We start from the raw sequence: 19,310 nt of genomic DNA, 5'->3' as shown, positions 1-19,310 counted from the left end.
TAATAGGATTTTCTAATAGATGGGGAAAGAACTACCAGTATCAGGCTCTTCTTAACTGCTTACAATTTTACAGAGGAACATTGGTACTAAGGAACACATAACTTCTGCATGGATCCATGTAGTTTAATTATTTGTGGAACCAGTCAAAAGGCCTAGGGCAGTCCCTGCTGCCCCAGGTGTAAATGAATGAGACAAGTGACAGTGCAAAGGATGCAGCCAGCATTGCTGGCCTATGGTGTGCTAGACCTGGCTTCTGTGTGAGCCCTGCTGAGACTCTTCTTTCATTGAGGTTAGGGCACTTCCAGCCATACGTTTCATTTTGTGAGGAGATAATGAACCCAGTAAAAGATCCTTGATGTTAAAAGCCCTGAATGGCAGCATATGCTTTCTGTCTCCGAACCGTATCCAGTCACAGCTGTCAGATGCACAGCTGAGAAAATGCAGCTCCAGCTGCTGCTGCCTCCCACCTCGCTCCTCCATCACAGACAACATGTAATTTCCTGAATGGGAAGTCACTGAGTGCAGCAGTCATCCTAAGTGCTACTGACTTACAGCTCTGCTACTCCTGCAAGCAGTGTTTCACTATTCAGGAAGAGTTCATAAAAACTGGGTCACTTTCCAGGTAGTACCAGGCTGGTTCCCTGTTGTCTAAGCACACCATCCCACTGTCAGCTCAGCAGGCACCCAGGGAGTGTGGCACAGGGCTGGGGGAGGCACAGGCTGCTGGAGGTGTTGGGGCTGTGCCACGTCCAGCTGAGCCAGAGCCAGCCCTGGCTGTGGAGTCCTGCTGGGAAATGGAGGGCAGTAGGTCGGGAGCAGTAACACCTTATCCCACCTTATCCCACCTGGCTTCCCTTACTGAAAAGTAGTTCAGATTCTGTGGTACAGCACTAGACTGTACCATGAAAACATAACCAACAAGGACATCTGGAAGATATTAATCACTCCCTCATTTCCCCTTGGTCTGAGAAGGTCAACTTATTTTTGCTACAAGTTCTGTATGTAGAGAGAGTCCTTTATATTAATCACTCCTTATGGTATGGATTATTTCAGGATGTTTCCTCACATTTTTTTTTAGTTTGGTTTTACTGTGAATGCAGAAACATTGAATTGCAATGGTAATGGAGGCAGCAGTTAGGATGGTCTCTTGTGAAGCAGAACGTGCTAAAATCCCTTCCCTGAGAGAGAGAGAGTAACTTAGTACTTGCACTTCTGGCCAACTTGAACATCAATTTATCATCTCTTCAGATGTGGAGGCACACATATTTTCTCCTGATGACATTAAATACATTGTATAAAACACTTTCATCTTTATTGAGTGAAAGATTTCCTCTGGATTCCTCTGGACCACTGCTCAGGATGTTTACTCATCAGGTGGAATAACTTCTCAGTGTATACTGCTTTTACATTCAAATTGAAGCAGCTAGCCAGAAATACTAAATATGTGACTCAATCAGATGCATGAAATCCTTCTCCAGCAACAAGCACGGACTATGCGGACTCTGTTAAGTCCTTTGGTTTTCAATCTGATCAATAAAAGAGAAGATCATTTTCAGTTCCTTAAAACTACTCCACGTGTTCCTCTAACCCAGGTTTTTTTGGCTACAACAGTATTTTTTTACAGGATTAATGATAAGTGAATGGATTAATGATTAAAAAAATCCACCTAGCTATGGACTTCAGCACAATGGGGACTTGGTCAGGGTACATAAAGGCATCCTGGATTTCTGTCCTATGTTATATGTCAGTCCAAAGTAATTTCTCCCACTTCAGGGATTTTGTGGTAATCTTGAGAGAAATTTAGCATAAAGCATTGCTGGATTTAGGGAACAGAGTTACTAGCCTAGTTGCCAGTATACTGCATAAATTTTTTTAATTTTTCTAGAAAATGTAGCATAATGCAATCTGTCATATTTTTCCAATCCTAATGAATCTCTCAGTTGTGCATGCACCTCCTTTTTTCTGATTCATAGTAGGTAGATCAACTAAGCTCATGCTTGCTAAAGACTTCACTGAGGAAGATGAAGGGACTTTGGGTCATTTTACTTTTTGAAAACTGTCTTTGGGCCATTTTACTTTTCTCAGTCAGCTGAACTCTGCTTGGCAATGAGTAAACTTCAGAGAATTCCACATTTTACAGAACTATTCAACACTAATTCCAAAACCAATTAATTCAAGCAAGGTCACATTGGATAAGGAAGTTTTCAATTAGAACTCCTACAATTACTCAGAATGCCTGAGGAATTGCAGGTTTCCCTCCCTTCTCCTGACTTCAAGCTATTTTCAGCTTTCCATTTTCAAATAAAGGGCTGTGTAAGGTGAATTTTTACAGCCCATGTTTGATATTTAGCCACAAATCTCTCATGGTCAGTGAACTGATTGCATAATCATTACTTACAAAAATAAATGGATGAGAATATGATATTTCACAGAGAAATTGTACTGTTCCATAGTATAGCTACCCCTCCAAACCCTAAAAGGACTGACTCACTGCTATCTGAGCACTAATAACATTAGTTATTGTTTTAAGGTTTTACTGGTTTGTCAGGTTTTTTTGCCACATATGAGGATACCAAAGGTGGAAAAAATCCATGGTGCTACTACATATGACACCGCTCCCATGAGAAAAACATAAGTGTCGGGACTGCTGAGCTTGGGAAAGAAAAAACTCAGAAGGAATTTTATAAATTTATATAAATATAAAAAATGAGGGGAAAATGCTCTTCAGTTCTTAAAAGAAAAATCATTTAAGAGTGACAGATGTGTGATTTTCTTTTATTTCCTCAAGTATGAGATACTTCATCCAGGTGGCTGTTTGGATCTTCTTAATCTGATGCACTATGGCTAGGAAAACCAGCCAATGGGGGAAAACTTATGCATGAAGTAACATCTCCACAATTTCTGTTCTTTCTATAGAAATAAATGCTCAGTCTGAGAGGATTTTACTGGTATCCATTGCTAAATAATAGCTAGCAGTGGAATCCACAACAGATATGTTTAAAAACACAAAGCACTGAGTTCAAATAAGATATAGAAGGCTGTGTTCTCAATCATAATTTAGTATGTTGACTTTCCTTAATTACTGTTGGGGCTCTATGGAATTATCTGACACTCTACCTCACTGCAGGAAACACCATCTATCTCTAGGGGCATTTGGGCATCCTGAGTTAATCCTCTGATGCTGTGCCAACTTGTGTTCCTATACTGTGAGAATAAATCTTATCCTAACAAAGGATGAGTCCAGTTCTACACTTGAATACACACACATAATTTTCATTGCTCTGGGTGTATCTGGAGAGCATAATTAGTCTTTAAGTTTTTTTACATATTGAAGTTTTGCTGCTATGCTGACACCACTGTTCAAGAGCAGCTCTACATGGTAGAAATGGGCCAGGAAGTCACTAGGATGAGGGTGACACAAACACTTTGGTTCAAGGACTTTGACAAGAGGGCCAAGGAGCTGTCACAGCTGTTCACAACTCTGGGATTCCTGGAGATGGAGTAAGGCTGTGCTAATCAGGGCTGCTTGGCCTCCTCAAGCTGATGAGGCATGAAAGCAGTTGGAGCAGTAGCCAGGAGCTTTTCATAATTTTCATTCTCCCTCGTGCAGATTATCTTCAGAGTCAAAGATAAAAAATGAAGTCACTGCCTTCCATCTATGGTTAGTTTAAAAATGTGTAATGATTGTTTCTCTCTTGCTCCTGCTGTTCTGTGCTTGACAAAATTCCTCCATACCCACTGGATTTGCCAGACATCGGGTTCTTGTTTTATTAAAAAGGACACCTATGCTGCCTCCCCTGGCAAAATTTGGCTTCAAAGAGTTTTCTCAGCTGTGTTTTCTTTACGGTATTATATGGTTAAAAAATAAGTAGAATTTATCAGAAAAATATAACATGCAAGAAAGGTGATTCACTGCTCAGTTTGAGCCCTTCCTGATGTGGTAGAAGCTGACAGTGGCAGATGTAAATCTCAGCCCAGCTATTTATCCTGAGGTTGCCAGACGGCTTTGTGTGTGCAGCTGAGGGAAGCACACAGGGCTGGTGACCCTGGAAGCACCAGCTCATTGTGCTTCCTTGCAGTGGAAAAGAAGGAAGGACTGCCTGTGCTTCTCCTCCTGTGAAAGAAAATAACCTCCAAGGTGTCTTCTCAGAAGCTCTGCATGTGTTCAGTCCTGGGTTTTTGTTGCAGGTGTGTGTGTCAGGAGCCATAATGATGATATGTGCACTGGAACTACATTCCTTGCCGTGCTAGCTATACAAACATTACTGGATCCATTTCTGCATCAGGGAACTTATTCAGACTCAGATCTATCCTAGAAAGGCAACTGATAAACCTGATACTCAAAACATCCTGGAAAGGTTTTTTTCCAGAGCATCAGAGTAAATAAAGACACTAAAACTGGTGACATTCCTGGGGCATAACCTGGCAGAATTAACCTTTGACCAGACAGGTTGGTTGAAGTGCTTTGGGTTAACCTCCGAGTCAAGTCAACTAAACATAGCTGCTTTTGTGCAATCTAGTTGCCTAAGTTCCCATGACAACAAACTGATTAGTTCAGAGACAATTGACTGGTACCATTTGAGACATCTATACAGGACCTAGACAAGAAACTGTTGGGAGGAAGGCTTTGGTACCTATGTTTTGGTGAGTTTGACTCAGACTGAATACAGTGTATGGATCCTATTGTGCACCAACACAGAATCAACAAACCTCAACCTACACTGAAGTGTTTAATTGTCAAAGAATAGCACTTTGATTAGTCCTGACAAAGTCTTACTTGCTGTAAGGCCAAGGTTCGGTTTCAGTATATAGTGCATTAAAATATACACACTGGAAACCACAAATACCAGAGCAATCCCAACAGCACACTACTACTCCTCAAGGGCAACTAGAGGACACCCAGGGTTCTGGAAGATAGCTTGAAGTGAGGAACCTATCACTTGCCTTCCTGAGAATGAGAACAGCTTATTAAGGACACATCAATGTGTCATGAATTTTATATGCATTTCTTTACCTTTTTGGACATTCCTGTGTCCAGAAAAATACATGTATTTCCACCCTCTGTCTTTTTCCCCCAGTCAAAGAAATTATACAATTTTCAGTCATAAAAGTTCATCTCATGTGATACATTTATCTAAAATGTATGTTTCAAAGGCAGTCACTTTAATATCCAATTATAGCCAGTGGATATCTATGTTCTTTATAACTTTTACCCTCTATGACAGAAGTAGTCCTCTGGACATCCCTGTTTCTCTCTGTTGTCTATTAAAATAGTCTACAATGATAGCATTGCACAGCTAGCTAACTTCCATTAATCTAAGGCAAAAGTTAAACCTATTCAAATTGCATTATAGGATGAAAACTAAGGTTAAATTTGGGTCCCACTGAAAACAAGGAACTGAGAGAACTTAAAAATCTGAGAGATCAAAACACAGCAGCATCATTTTCTACACCTAAATACAGGGATGGGAGCCTGCAAGTAGCTTTCTTAGTTTTGACAGGTTTTGACACCGGTTATGACGTTCATACTTACTCCATCTGCTTCTTGTGTAAAACGGTTATTGGATTTGACAAAACATGCACTCTGAGTTTGTGTCCAGACTTGTAAGCCCTGTGGATTAAATTAATTGTTTAAAGGTACTAAATTGCATTTGTTTAAAATATTTAGTAATCACTTCTGTTCCTTAATGCTGGATTATAAAATTATGCAACGTTTCCTTAAGGGTAAGTAAGTTAATTGTTTTTCTCATCCAACTTGTCTTAAAATTCCTTACTGTAAATTAAACAAAATGACAAGCGACACATAGTTACTGTAAGAAAGAGAATAGAAAATAGAAAAAACAAAACCAATTATAAGCCTACATAATATATTCATGAGGGGGTTTAGGAGGCTGATGGAAATTAATTGAACTGAGTGAGAATGGTACATAGGAGTTTAAGAAGAAATTTTACTGAAAAACATTTTCTTTTTTTTTTGTTTTATTTCAATGTGAAAAGAGTAGCACAAGAGTGATTCTTAGTGTTTGGAACTTTCTTTTCTTTGTCTCTTATTGTGTTGACAATGTGACAAATGCAATCTGTATTCCTGAAAAGCCGCACATACATTTTGGAAATGAAATATAGTTAAAGGAACATTTTTCCTTCCTGTAATTGAAAAACTGAGATGTTGCTTTTTAATGCAACTTCAGTATTTTAGAGGCACATTGGAACTATTTAGAAGAGCAGTACAGCTGTCAGCGCTTTGCCATGTCATCTACAGGATACTGGTTAGGCTATAATTTCTTACTAATTAACTGATCTAAAATAAGAACCCTTTGTAAGCAGTCCATCAGAAATCTATGAGGTTTCTGTTGCCCACATCTCTGTTAATTTTAGCAAAGGCCTACACTTTCTGATCTTGATGTCTTGTTTGATTTGCATTTCTGTTTTGAGACTAACATTAATTACACTGTCAAAACATATTTATCATTTATGTAACATGGAGCTGCCTACAGACCTAAGTTTTCTCAATATGGAGGTAACATCTTGTGCACAGAATTATTTGATTAGAGTAATTGCTTTTATACATTTCTTCTCCAGGAAGACTGTAGTGGCTCCAGATTTTTCCAAATTTAGTGGTCTCATTTCCTCTTAATTGTTAGTTTCCTGTACAAAATCAGATAGATGTACAGAACTAAAAGGATCTACTCTGAATATCGAGGCTGACTGGTTGCACACACAGATTTTTTTTTAAAATAAACCACATCCAGTAATTCTGCCTTACTACAGTAATTTTTAATTGAGATTATGTGTCATACTAATGATTTCAGTGGTTTTTTTAAAGTGCTGCAGATTCTGTTTATCAGAGAGATGTCAAAGAGAGATGCTGCTTAAAAAATAGGTTTTTTAATATGTAATTTATTTGGCAGCAGTGTCTCAGTGATGAGCTCTTTTGAAAAACTTTTTTTAAAAATTGTATATAGGCAGCACAATTCTTGTCTTTGTCAATAATATGTTAATATAATGGTCCAGATCCTGAGATGGTATGAATTGGACTGGTTCTACCGACTTCAGTATCAACATTTTCAATGGGATTAACAGCATGGTCTAATCTACTGCTTCAAACTGGTCATTTAATTAAAAAAATTAAAGAAATATAGAAGGTTTGCTTTTCATGCCTGTCTGGAGTTATAAAGATACCTTGGGCAAAGCTGGTACTGGCTGCTATGCAGTAGCTTCAGCAGAAGGGATCAAGGTGCAGGAAATTAGGTTTCAGTCATTACTGCAGGGAAATTCCATTCAGATTTGCTTCACCATCCAGCTCCCAGGGATGTGGAGCAGAGGAGATGAAGCTCCCACCTTTCCAATGAACACTGGTAACAAGAGACAGGAGAGGTTATATCCCAGTGCAAACCAGTGTGTCACAGGAACAGAGTTTTTGGCTGGAGTTTTTCTCATCCCTCTAGGCATTTCACAGCACCATAGAATCATTAAGGCTGGATAAAACCTCCAAGGTCATCAAGTCCAACCTTTGAACATCACCATGTCAACTAAATCAAGTGCCAGGGCCACTTGTTTCTTGAACACTGCCAGTGATGGTAACTGTCAAAATTAGCTGTCCTAATTTGAGCTGGTTGTCCTTGATTATCTTTATGGTTGACAGAGAAAAGCATGGGATGATTCATTTCCTGGAAAAATAAGCATCTAAAACGGGCAAGAATTGCCCCCAGAATTGCTTATTTTTCTCACAGTAATTCTAAAAGTGATTGGACCGCTAACTTGGACCTGGATGACTGGATTTTTATTAGCAACTGATGTGAGGTGAGATGGATTCACATGTATAGTTCCCAAAAACTGTCTTGAAGTTCTGATGTAATTCACTGTTATTAAAAGACCCTACTTAAAATACTGGCTCAGGACAAATGCAACATTTTGCCCCCACAGACTATGCCAACATGAGACTACCAATTAACATCTGACTTTAGGGTGTAACAAATATCCAGGTTTACTTAATCACAAGATGTGTAAAATGATCCAACAGGAAAAAAGGTTGCAAAGTTATAGATGTATACTACCCAGAAGAGGATTTCAGCTTTAAATAAAGTGCAGCCCATCATATAAACTGTGCTGATAAAAATCATCTGGGTGTAAGCAGTCTTTCAAAAAAAAATCTCATAAAAATATCACTGTGATATTTTTATACCTTATATATATTTTTATATATAGATATATCAGTGAGATATATATATCACTGTTTCTTACTGTTTAATCTCAAAAGGAAGAAACAGGGTCTTTTCACAGATACCCAAACTCTAGACTCTCTCTCTAATGAGAAACTCTCTAGTCTCTTTACTGGCTAGGATTCATCATGAAGGCCTGAATGAGAAAAGGGAAGAAGCAGAAAGATAGGTTAACAACTAAAGCATCTCTCTGATTATGTTAGAGAGAAATTTATTCAGAATTTAATTAAAGGAGTTAATTTAATTAAAACCAAAATTATCTCTTGAATTTGAATCACAGTATGACGGTGGTAAGTTTTAATGACTACTTTTGCAAGGTTTGAATATTGTCACAATTTAAAAACCCCACTCTCAACAACCTTTAAAATGGAGAAACTCTTGAACATAGAAAGCCCTCAGAAATTACAGGATTTTTCACCACCAGAGCAGCAAGCAGAGGTGTGGACCTTCCCAGGGAGCAGCAAAGGAAAGGGCTGGAGCAGCCTGGACTATGGGGCATGGTTCCCTCGCCTGCCCTACACTCACACACAGACAGTATTTCAATTTAAGTACAAGTGGGTGTGTTAGAGGAGCACTCTGAAGAACTTGATTTACATTCAGGTGCCTGTCTAGGGTCAGCTAATGGAGCAAATCACTCTTTTCTTCTGTGCAGCCTGAGAGCATACTGCTTCAGCACTGAAAGGAGAAAGAGACTCCAGTCAGCAGTGTAGGTTTTGAGGTAGTCACTGAGGGCACACATTGAAAATGGCAAGCTTGGATCCAAGCAGAATGATTTACTGATTTACTTGGATCCAAACAGTCTGATTCAACATTTTCCTCATCATTCTAACAGATCCATTTTTCTTAATTAAATACAAGAGGCTGCACATGGTAAAACCAAGCATTTTTAAATCTTTTTGTTATGGCTGAACTTTAAAGATATAACTGATTCAAGAAGGAAACCCCTTACTAACATTTCAGAATTTGACTATGAAAGGCAGATTATTTTGTACAATTAAACTGGCCTGTTTGATACTATAGTCTTCTTTTAATGATGTTTGGAATCAGAGACTGATGTAGATGGAAGATGAAAAGAGGAATATATAAAAAGATGTGTCCCAACACCCTCTCTTTTAAAAGGGGACTTGTATTCTTATTTTTGACATCCATGCCTTGTTAGAAAAATCATCAAATAATTAATTCTTTTTGTGAGAAATAAACTCTTTTAGTGTCTGTTATTTTTTTTTCTCAAAAGTCCCCTTTGATTTCTTAATGTTCTTTTAATGATCATTATTCTGTGTTTGGAGAAGTAACTGTTAGGCATCCATATGTACATTTTTATTTTAGGAGTAACTCAGAATTTCTAATGACCATGATGGAGAACAGTGAAGAGATTTCAGGGCATTTCAGGGACAGTCATGTTAGCTGGGACTTCCAAAGCCTTTGGCTAAAACAGTGTAAACCAAAGACTCTTCCAAAAACTGATTACTCTTTTGATACAGGGTTAGATTTGATTGTTGCCTTTCATTATGAGAAGGCCTCTTTTTCCTCTTCTGAAATTATTTCAGGGTTGGTGTTGACTTTTCCTGTGCAAAGCAGAAGATCTAGCTCCAGCCTGGGCACCTGCACTGTGTTTCTCCTGGTGCTGTGGCTGCTCAGAGGAGCCCTGAGTGCCTTCAGCAGCAGCCCCTCTGCCTCCAGAGCAGCTCCCAGCTCCCTGCAGAGCAATTATCCTCCTTCTGGATAAACCTCCCTGCAAAACAGAAAATCCAGTTTGCTCCTGCCACAACCATTTCCTTTAATTGATGGTGCTTTCATGTAAATTCATCACCCAGCTAATTTTGTGATCTCAGCCTAAATAATGTTATTTTGACTGAGTGCTTAATGGTTACATTGATTTGTAAAAACCCCTCAGGTGGTTCTATCTTGCAAATGGACCAAAAGTGGTGATTTATTAAAAGGCTGCCTTATGAAAGGTGTTCTGAATGTCACCCACAGCCACTGCTATTTCATCAAATAGATCACATTTCTCCTACTGCCTTGTGTCTGTGAAGGTCTTTGGCTAACCTGAAGTTATGTCTAAATTGACCTATTTTAGTAATTTTATTTCTAGTATAAACTTTGTTGACACTGAAATGTGGCTGGAATAACTGACTTCTATGGCTATATCAACCGTAACTTTTATCAAGTTTAGACAAACACAGTGTAGATTAAGAGGGATATTCTGCTTCCAGCTATATCAGTTAAACTGTTGCTTATAAATTATCCAGAAATCTTCCTTGTATTTCTACTGTGTGTATCCAAACCACCAAATTGCCAGTTTTCCAGTGCTGGAATCATATTCCTGGCTCCTCAGCAGTATTGCCATAGTGCCTGATGTTCTGGTTGTGACTGATGCTGCCTGCCTGGCATCACAGAGCACATAAAAAAATTAATGTGGTTTACAGAACAGGTCGTTCATAGCCACCTCTGTGCTAAACTCAGCACTGGTAGGCAATTTTGTGCATGTGAGGGTCTGGCACTTAGGATATAAATTCTTACAAAACTAATTTGATATTTTACACTTTTTCCTGACTGGGTGACAAATTAATGCATGTTATGCTGCATTGTTACTTTCTCATTTCTCCTGAACAATTAATACCTGATTTGCATCATTGTTTAATCTGGCCCACTACAAAGCAGCACAGAACCATTTTGTTTACTCTCCATTTCTCTAAATGCCCTTCCTTACAGGAAAATCTAGTGGAGCCAGTTGCACATATTTATGTTGAAGTGGGGCAAGTACCCAAGTAGTTAATACTTTGATTCAGATAGGAGTCTGAAATACCCATATGGTTAGAATTAGAACAGCTTGTCACCATTTTTGTAATTTTTGATTGATTATTATAAGCTAATAGAGGGAGACAAAATGTATGCTCAGAACTTAAAAAAATATTTTTCCCACTTTATTAAATTAGGCAGAAAATAAATTCTGCTTTTTATATCAAGATAGCCTTTGAATACAACTGGAAAGAAAATTTTAGGTTTATTTTCTAGTTTATTCATAAAAAGACATATTTATGTCTTGTGCCATCTGCTTTATTTTTCCTTGCATTTCAGAGCAGCTATAGATTTTGCAAACTGATTAACAGCATTGCAGAGGCCTGTTGCTTTTATTTTGCTTGAACCTCATTGCTCAGCAACACGATTGGCAAGAGAAATATCAGGAATATTCAGGATATGCACACTAAAACCGCTAAAAAATTAAAGAAATCAGAAAACTAAAGAATTCAGAAATCTTTGGCCAGCACTAGAAACAATAGGAGATCCTCCTGGACTGACGTTTTACGTGTCCAAACATGGAGCAGGTCTCTGGCATCTGCTCAAGTGCCCAATTTAAACCTGTCTGAAGCCGTCCTGCACCAGCTCTGCCCTCCTGGGGCTCTTCCACAGGCCTGCCTCATGCTGGGTCTCACCTCCTGCTGTGGTGCTGCCTCTGATGCTCAGCTTGTCTGCACTGAAGACAGGAATTCTCCATCCCAGTCTCATTCCCAGTGCAATTTTCACCACCAGCACCCTGCGGAGCTGCGGGGCACTGTCCTCAGTCAGTGCTCTGCACCCCAGGACTGCTGCCCAGCACCAACCCTCTCTGTGGGGCCAGCAAGGTCCTCCACAGCTCTGAAGCTTGCAAAATGATGACTAAAAATGGTGAAGACACAAAGCAGTGCTGAGGAGGTTTTATATGCTTGCTTTGGACTAATAACTACTAAGGCAAATAAAATGTACAGGATAGAGGATGGTGCAAAGGTAACAGGAGTCCCTGTCCATCAGCATAAGCAGATGATAAATAAAAAGTTCATTTTCAATTAGGAGCAGGAAATGTTTCTTTCCATATATAATGTGTTGCATTTACAATTGCCTAGACCAAGAACCAGACATGATAGAAAAGGGTTATTATTGATACCAGGACTATTCCCAAATGCCATTGCTAATGGAAACAATTTGAAAGTGAATAAAGTTTCATGCTTCAGACCTTAAGGCAATACTAATTTATTAGAGATCTAAACCCAAGCATGAACAGTAAACTGTGGATTACTGTGTTACTTTCTCCTTTAACAGGACCCTAATCTGTTATGTAGCTGTCTCTTAAGTCACCAACACATGCCAAGTTATCCCATTTACTTCACTAGAACCACTTGAGTGATTAAAGCAAATAGAATTTGGTAGCAAGATTCTGCTCTCAAATGCAGGTCTCTGTCTTCTTACTTGATTTTGTTAGCCTCCAATTAGTCCCAGATTTCTGTCTCTGAAACTGTTATTCCAGATACGAGCTCATTAACAGTGTAGAGATGGATTTTTTTCATTCCCTGTTCAATATTTGATCTCTGTGACTGTATAGGAATTAATTGAATTTCTTCCTGCCATATTTCACTGTAAAAATGTAGCCAGTTTCCCACAAACTTCTAGTCTACTGGAAGTTTCTTCTACTTGTTGAACATCTCTGGGATTTTTAATTTCTGTTTAGTGTTCACGATCAAATGCTTGCCAGAACACTGCAGTTACTCTAATACCTGGTGGCTTTAAATCATGTCACTCCACTGAAATAATCAGACTTTTTTAGAATAAAATATTCAATCCTATGGGGAGAAAAAAGCGGAGGGAAGAAAAAAAGGCAAGAAATTGTTTTGGTTTTGCCACAGGAAGAATTTTTCTTTTTCAGAAATGTAAATGAAGATTAAGTCAGCTAAGAAGGGTTGCAACAGCAGTTTAACATTTATATTCATTAGACAGAGAAGTGATCTGCTGCTCAAGTAGTAGGGATATACCTGCTTGTGATGTTTCATTATCACATTAACCATATGTTTCATTATTCACTGCTATTCTTCTACATGAAGACAGATGTAAAAACAGTAAAGTAGTTATCACAGTGATAACCTGTCTTATGTTACAGGTAAAATTGGCTTCCTATGCTGAATATTGTTCACCCTATTTCACCCCATTTTCTCTATTTATAATGTTTCCCAACATGTTGATCACTTGCATCTAAATTTGCAGAGTAGGGGAGCAGCATTATGGCAACTCTCTTAGTGGAAACATTCCTCAGATCCACTGCTTGAGTTCATTAGACACTGTCTTAATTTCCAAGATTTACAGCCTCCCCCTTCTTCTGTGAACTTTCTGTACTCCCTAAAGCATCTGAAAAATACTGTTTTTTCTTTCTTCTTAATTGCTGGTGACAAAACTGACAGGAGATAAGATTGGTGATAGGACAACAAAATGACATGTCAAAAAAAGCTCAGTCTCAGATACTGAAGAGCATGTTTCATGTGTTTTACATGTTTCACTCTGTTAGAGCAATTTAGCTCAGAGCAAGACTCTAAATCTCTACCAGAATTGAGCGGCATCAGTAATAATTCAAAATGTTCTTTAAATGAAAATTTTCTTTCCTAGCTCAGCCTTTCTCTCTTTTATGTATGATATCACTTTAATTTATGATTTTCAAGAGTCAACATTTAAAAGTCACTTTCTCTAGACTCACTGTTCACACAGGCTGGCCTGGTGATACAGGCTCAGCAGTCCAAGGTGTTAATTCCCAAGCTGATCTCTGCATTCCAGATAGCTGCAACATAGCCTTATATAAAAAACACAGCTGGAGAGGCTGACTTCATTGCTCATCAGACCCTACTGGTGTAATGGGAAGAGGAGCTCTTACAGAACCTTTTTTGAGCTCAAGTAACCCCAATTCCAAGGTTACCTGAGTAACTGTTTTAATGTCAATCCATTAGTAACACCAGACAAAGGCAAGCTTACTCCTGTAACTATACAAGAAGTGAATTGGACTTGGTTTCTCCATATAGGAATAAAGATATACCACAATGCATTTTTTTATCAGTTGCTAATTTTATGAATTATGATTGTATGTGCTTTGGGGAAAATACTCTTCCACAGCAGAAATATTCTTATTAGTACCAAAAAAAAAAAAAGCGAAAAAGTGTTTAGTGAGCTTAGACAATTAGAAAATTCAGCTCTGTGATATTAATGATTAAATATTAATCTCTATGAAATTTTTAAAATTTTGTAAGGATGCAGTATTGGCACAGTTCTGCATCTGTAGAGTTTTATTGGGTGTTTTGTTGAGCCTTATGCTGGAAGACAGAATCTATGTTAAACCAGCTTCAGAACTGCTCTGCTCATCGAAGTCTTAATAGCTTTGCATATATTAGAATATTTTTAACATGCCAAGAATTTCCTTTTATTAACGGTATTGAAAAAATTTTAAAATATATACTTCTTGCCCAATTAATAGCCAACCTTGCATAATTCCAACCAGTGTACCTGGCAGGATTTTAAGAGGTTATAGTGTGGCAAACCATAAAGTAGTGTGGTATGCCACAAAGCTCACAGTTCAGACAATAAGACACAGGGGGAAAAAAAAATCTTCCTTTATTCCTTTTATGAGCTTTATCCCTTAATCTCAGGAGCCTCAGTGTGTACTTACCCAACAGAAGTCTTAACACACATATCCTCGCTAACTCTCTTTCATCTTCACTGTAATTTGGGACTCTCATTTCCACCCCTTCCTTCTTCCTTGTTGAAATAAAATGTTTCTGTGGATAGCCATCTGACTCTGAATGACACTTTCAAATAACAGTAAGGTTGATGAAGAATACTACATCACATCATCATAGTTTTTAAATAGCACAATCTTAAGGTGATTTCTGTTGTCAAGTTTCCATCAGATTAATCTTGATTTCTCTCTTTCCTTTTTTCTTTCTTTTTTTCTTTCTGCTTTTTTTTTTTCTTTTAATTCTTCCCGTAGCTGTAACTTATACAAGTTACAAGAAAACACCACCGCCAGTACCCCCTCGCACCACTTCCAAGCCGCTGATCTCGGTGACGGCGCAGAGCAGCACAGAGTCCACGCAGGACGCGTACCACGACGGCCGGGCCCAGAGGATATCCCCGTGGCCGCAGGACGGGCGAGCCATGTACAACTCCACCGACAGCCTGGACAGCAACAAGGCCATGAACCTGGCCCTGGAGACAGCGGCTGCGCAGCGCCACGCGGCCGAGAGCCAGAGCACCTCCATACGCACCAGTGACAAGGCCATCCTCGTGACAAAAGCAGAGGAGTTCCTCAAGAGTCGCCGCTCCTCTATAGGGATCCAGGTAGTCTATCATATACGTGTGTATTGCTTGTCTGCTCTCTGTAAATAAATAGCACAGAGTGAGTCATTCAGCTTCACTTGCTCTGATAATCTCACAAACAACCCCTGGCTGCTTTGCAGTAATTGCAATTCACATCATGGCTGTGCAGAAAAGTCTTCGGCTAATACACTGTACCTGGGAGAAAATGAATGAATAAATCTCTAGGGAGGTTGCCTGTCATTAACACTTGATATGAAAATTATACTGCAGAGCTACAGGTGAACAGCATGTTCATCTCCTTCCCTCCACGAATTAACAGTCCTTTTAATAGAATTTCATCAGCTTTAAAATGCTTCACTGTACTTTTTCCATTATATTTCTCTTTTGACCTTGGAAAATCAGTAAAGTCAGTCAATCTTCAAGTATTCTACCTAAAAAGAGACCCTTGCCCTTTTAGTTGTGCTGGGAAGAAGGTACCAAAAAAGGGAAAGAAATGTTCTGCTGTAGATACAGCATAATTAGAGATGGCAAGTAATAAAAGAGCATTAATAAACACAGTCTTTGAGCATTCTTCCATTTGTCCATCAAAACCCACAATATTTATTTCACCTGACAAAATGTGTGTTAGACTGTGGAAAGCTTAGTCAAGTTCTGTTGTTTCAGGCAAATGAAATAAGACAATTCCAAATGCAAATTTTGATTGCTATTCCTTCTGCTAAATGGTAAGTGCTAGATAGCTAGAAATGGTCATTTGTTCAAATCCTTAGGAAATACCAAGTAGTAATAAAAATTGGAAAGTTGAACTTGCAAAGAATGCGAGACAGCAGTGGAGGAAAATTTAGGCTTCTGTTCTGCTGAATATCCCCTTTTACATCACTGGGTTCACTTTTGCACTTACTTTTGCTAGATTAGCTACCGAGAAACTGACATTTATTTTGACATAGGTATTGTGGAGATAGCAACATAAATCTTGAGAAGGTAATCATCTGTGTAAAAATGCCCAGTGAGTGGCTGTACATTAGAAATATACAAGAATATAAAAGAAAGTATGTGATTTTCTTTAAAAAGTAGTAATTGCATTTCCATTAATTTTATAATATAGTCACAGAAAGCTGCTTGGGTTAAACATATCACAGCTGCTGATTGAACTTTTCAGGTTAACATTTTAGTATGCTGTAATTTTGCTGTTCCATAATGCATTAGACTAATGGGAAGGAATCGACTTTGCCAGAAAGCTGTTTGTCCATTTCCTTGACAAAAAAAGTATTTGATTCTGATTCTTTGGATGCAGAAAAGTAGAATTCAATTTAACAACCATGGTAAAATAGTCAGATGCCTACTTTTCAAATTTTTTACAAAGTAAGTAGTGTATCCTAAATTGTTCAGAGAAGAAGCTTGGGAAATAACCTGAAAAGTTCAAAGGAGCAGCAAAGAAATCTTTGGTACCTCTTAGCTCCTAACCTGAAACTTACTATTCAGAAAGGAATAGTATCTAGTGTTGTCCTTATCTCTCCTTTACAGCAACTGTGCATGGTGGTATTTATCAATGTTGGTGTCTTGATTTGGTCAGTCCTGATATTCCAGCAATTAATTCTGGAACTCTGATTACATCACTTGATCCTGTTTATTACTGCAGGTGATGACCAGTACTTTTCACTGGGCCCTGACCCTTCTTTATGTGTGCTGTGTTTAATCATATGTGCTTGTTATCCACAAAAACACCTGTTTCCTTGGGGGCAGCAGATCTTCCATAGCAGCTTGCCATCTGACACTTGGACTGTAACAGTGGTCCTCAGATGCACACAAGGAGAAAGGCAAATATTGTTTGCAACAGCAAGTTTTAGAAGGGCGAGCTGTTTATTATCTTTCAAGAAATACAAACTGCTTTGTTATACCATTTGACATTAGATAATGTTGAATTTTCAACAGTATGCTGAACATATTTTAGTTGTTTGGGGTTTTTTTCAGCATTAAGCTTCAAACACCACATTAGTGAGAAAAATACATTTCTGCAGTATTTTTAAGTAGGAAATTCATTTTGTTATATTGCTATTGCCAAGTTTGAACAGAAAAAAAACCCACAAGATAGAATGTTCTTATTGCAAACTACACAAATAGTAATTTGTATACTCAAAGTACAGTTGCAGTATTTAATTTCTTTTAGACTTCTGTGTCAAAGTACCTTGGAAAAGGATGTTTTTTATTTGCATATTTCCTTGATTGACTAAATGACTTGTTTTCTCGTTAGCATGCCATGCCAGGGTAATGCATTCAATTTGCATTTATTTGCATTAGTTAATTTGCTATCAGGATGGTTAATTTGTTCATTTTTTACTGTTCCACTCCTTTAACACATTGATGGGAGAATGTTTGCCAAGAGAGCTTCATACAGGAGCAGAGAGGAACAAAGGTACAGAGTGACCAGCGGTGCCACTGCAAGTGGAAACACAATGGACCCAGCCTAGGGCTGCTTTGAGATATATGATTTGTGCAGTGCACATGTAGTGAACAGGAGTCCTTTTGAAAAGCCCTGGCATGCTAGAAATGTGCCAATAGGGTTGGTATTCACAGGTACAGAGAGCCTGAGCTCCTAGAGAAGCACTGGAGTTACTATACATCTGTAGCACCTGTCTGAAGAGACAGAGAACAGCACAGATACACTAATCCATCTCATGGTGTGTTAGCTGTATCCCAGATGGGATTTTGAACAGAAAAATTAAAGCTTTGGAAATGAAGCTTTTTCAGAAAATAGCTGGGGGCTTTGGGTTTTTGGGGGTTTTTTTGTGTTTTATTTTTTCTACTGTCATATTTAAATCAAGACAAATATTGTCAGGCATGTCAATAGGCACTGGGAAAAAATGCTGACTTATAAAATCAAATTAATTTCAAAATACTGATTTTGAGATTAAAAATTTATTCAGCAATTGAAAGAATATATGGATATAAAAAGAACAAGACTCTTGTAATACTAGTAGCTCTAAACCTCCTATCTGTCTTCTATTGTGACAGCAAAGGACTAATCAAAGTATGTGAATTAAAATGAAGAGTAGAGATTGTCAAGAGTAAAATAAGCACTAAATCATAACAACGTTGTTGCTAAGATATTTTCCAGGATTTTCCTTGCTTTTTTGCACACCCTGGTATATATGCTAATGAATAACATTTCAAATCTGCTCTACTTATAAGCCATTTCATATTAAAAGCATTGGGAATGTGAAATATATGAGAAAACATGTCAAGGAATTCCTCCTATTTATTTCAAGTCTTCAACACATGCAGTCCTTTGTTTCTTCTCTATTTAAAAGACATCAAGGCTTCTCAAATTGAAGAGAAACCCTGGAAACAAATGAGATGGAAACAAATATTCTAAGTGTGAAGGCTGATTCACGGTCGTATTTTTGGAGACAAGCCCTAATTGTAGCGTAGAAAATGGACTCAGTCATCTTCATTTATCATCAGAAAATCACGCTTCAAAATACTTAGTGAGTTTTTTATAATCTCCAGAATCTACACTGAACAAACCCTTCTTATAAATTAAAGGCTATATCCAGGGAGATTATTGCAATAGCTTCCTTGCCTAAGTTTTTTGTGACAAAAGGAGATCTTCTGCATAATTTATTTCTATATATGTGTGTATATATACTTTTATATATATATATAAATTATTCATGTCACATAGTAAAAACATTGTTCATGATATTCTGCACTCTCAAACTAGAATTCCCCTTCAACACAAAGCATTTTGTACCCATAGTTAAATGTACTTAGATAGGCACCTACATTTTCTTTGCACTGTTTAGGTTATACCATCTTTGTCAGTGCTCTACTTCAGTGTATACACAGCAGTCACAAGAAATATTTGCATCGATTGCACAAGTGTTTGGATCATAAATGTTCCAAAGCTACAGAAGTACTGTTTATTCTCCTCCTAAAATGACTGTTAGACTGTGCTTTTGTGAGAGGAGTGTATGAAGTGCTTTGCCT

The 19,310-nt window shown here is 38.1% G+C and overlaps 1 protein-coding gene across 2 annotated transcripts in view; it reads left to right on the top strand.

The window, feature by feature from the left end:
* Positions 1–19,310, top strand: part of DLGAP2 (DLG associated protein 2) — a 98,387-nt gene that overhangs the window by 54,097 nt on the left and 24,980 nt on the right. For both annotated transcript variants that reach the window (XM_031064799.1, XM_031064800.1), the window contains one exon: positions 14,998–15,347. In XM_031064799.1, coding sequence (XP_030920659.1) covers positions 14,998–15,347 — 350 coding nt within the window. The remainder of the gene's footprint in view (positions 1–14,997; positions 15,348–19,310) is intronic.

Source organism: Geospiza fortis, unplaced genomic scaffold (genome assembly GCF_000277835.1).
Source record: "Geospiza fortis unplaced genomic scaffold, GeoFor_1.0 scaffold927, whole genome shotgun sequence".
NCBI classification, from domain to species: domain Eukaryota; kingdom Metazoa; phylum Chordata; class Aves; order Passeriformes; family Thraupidae; genus Geospiza; species Geospiza fortis.
This window is presented reverse-complemented; position numbering and strand designations above follow the sequence as displayed.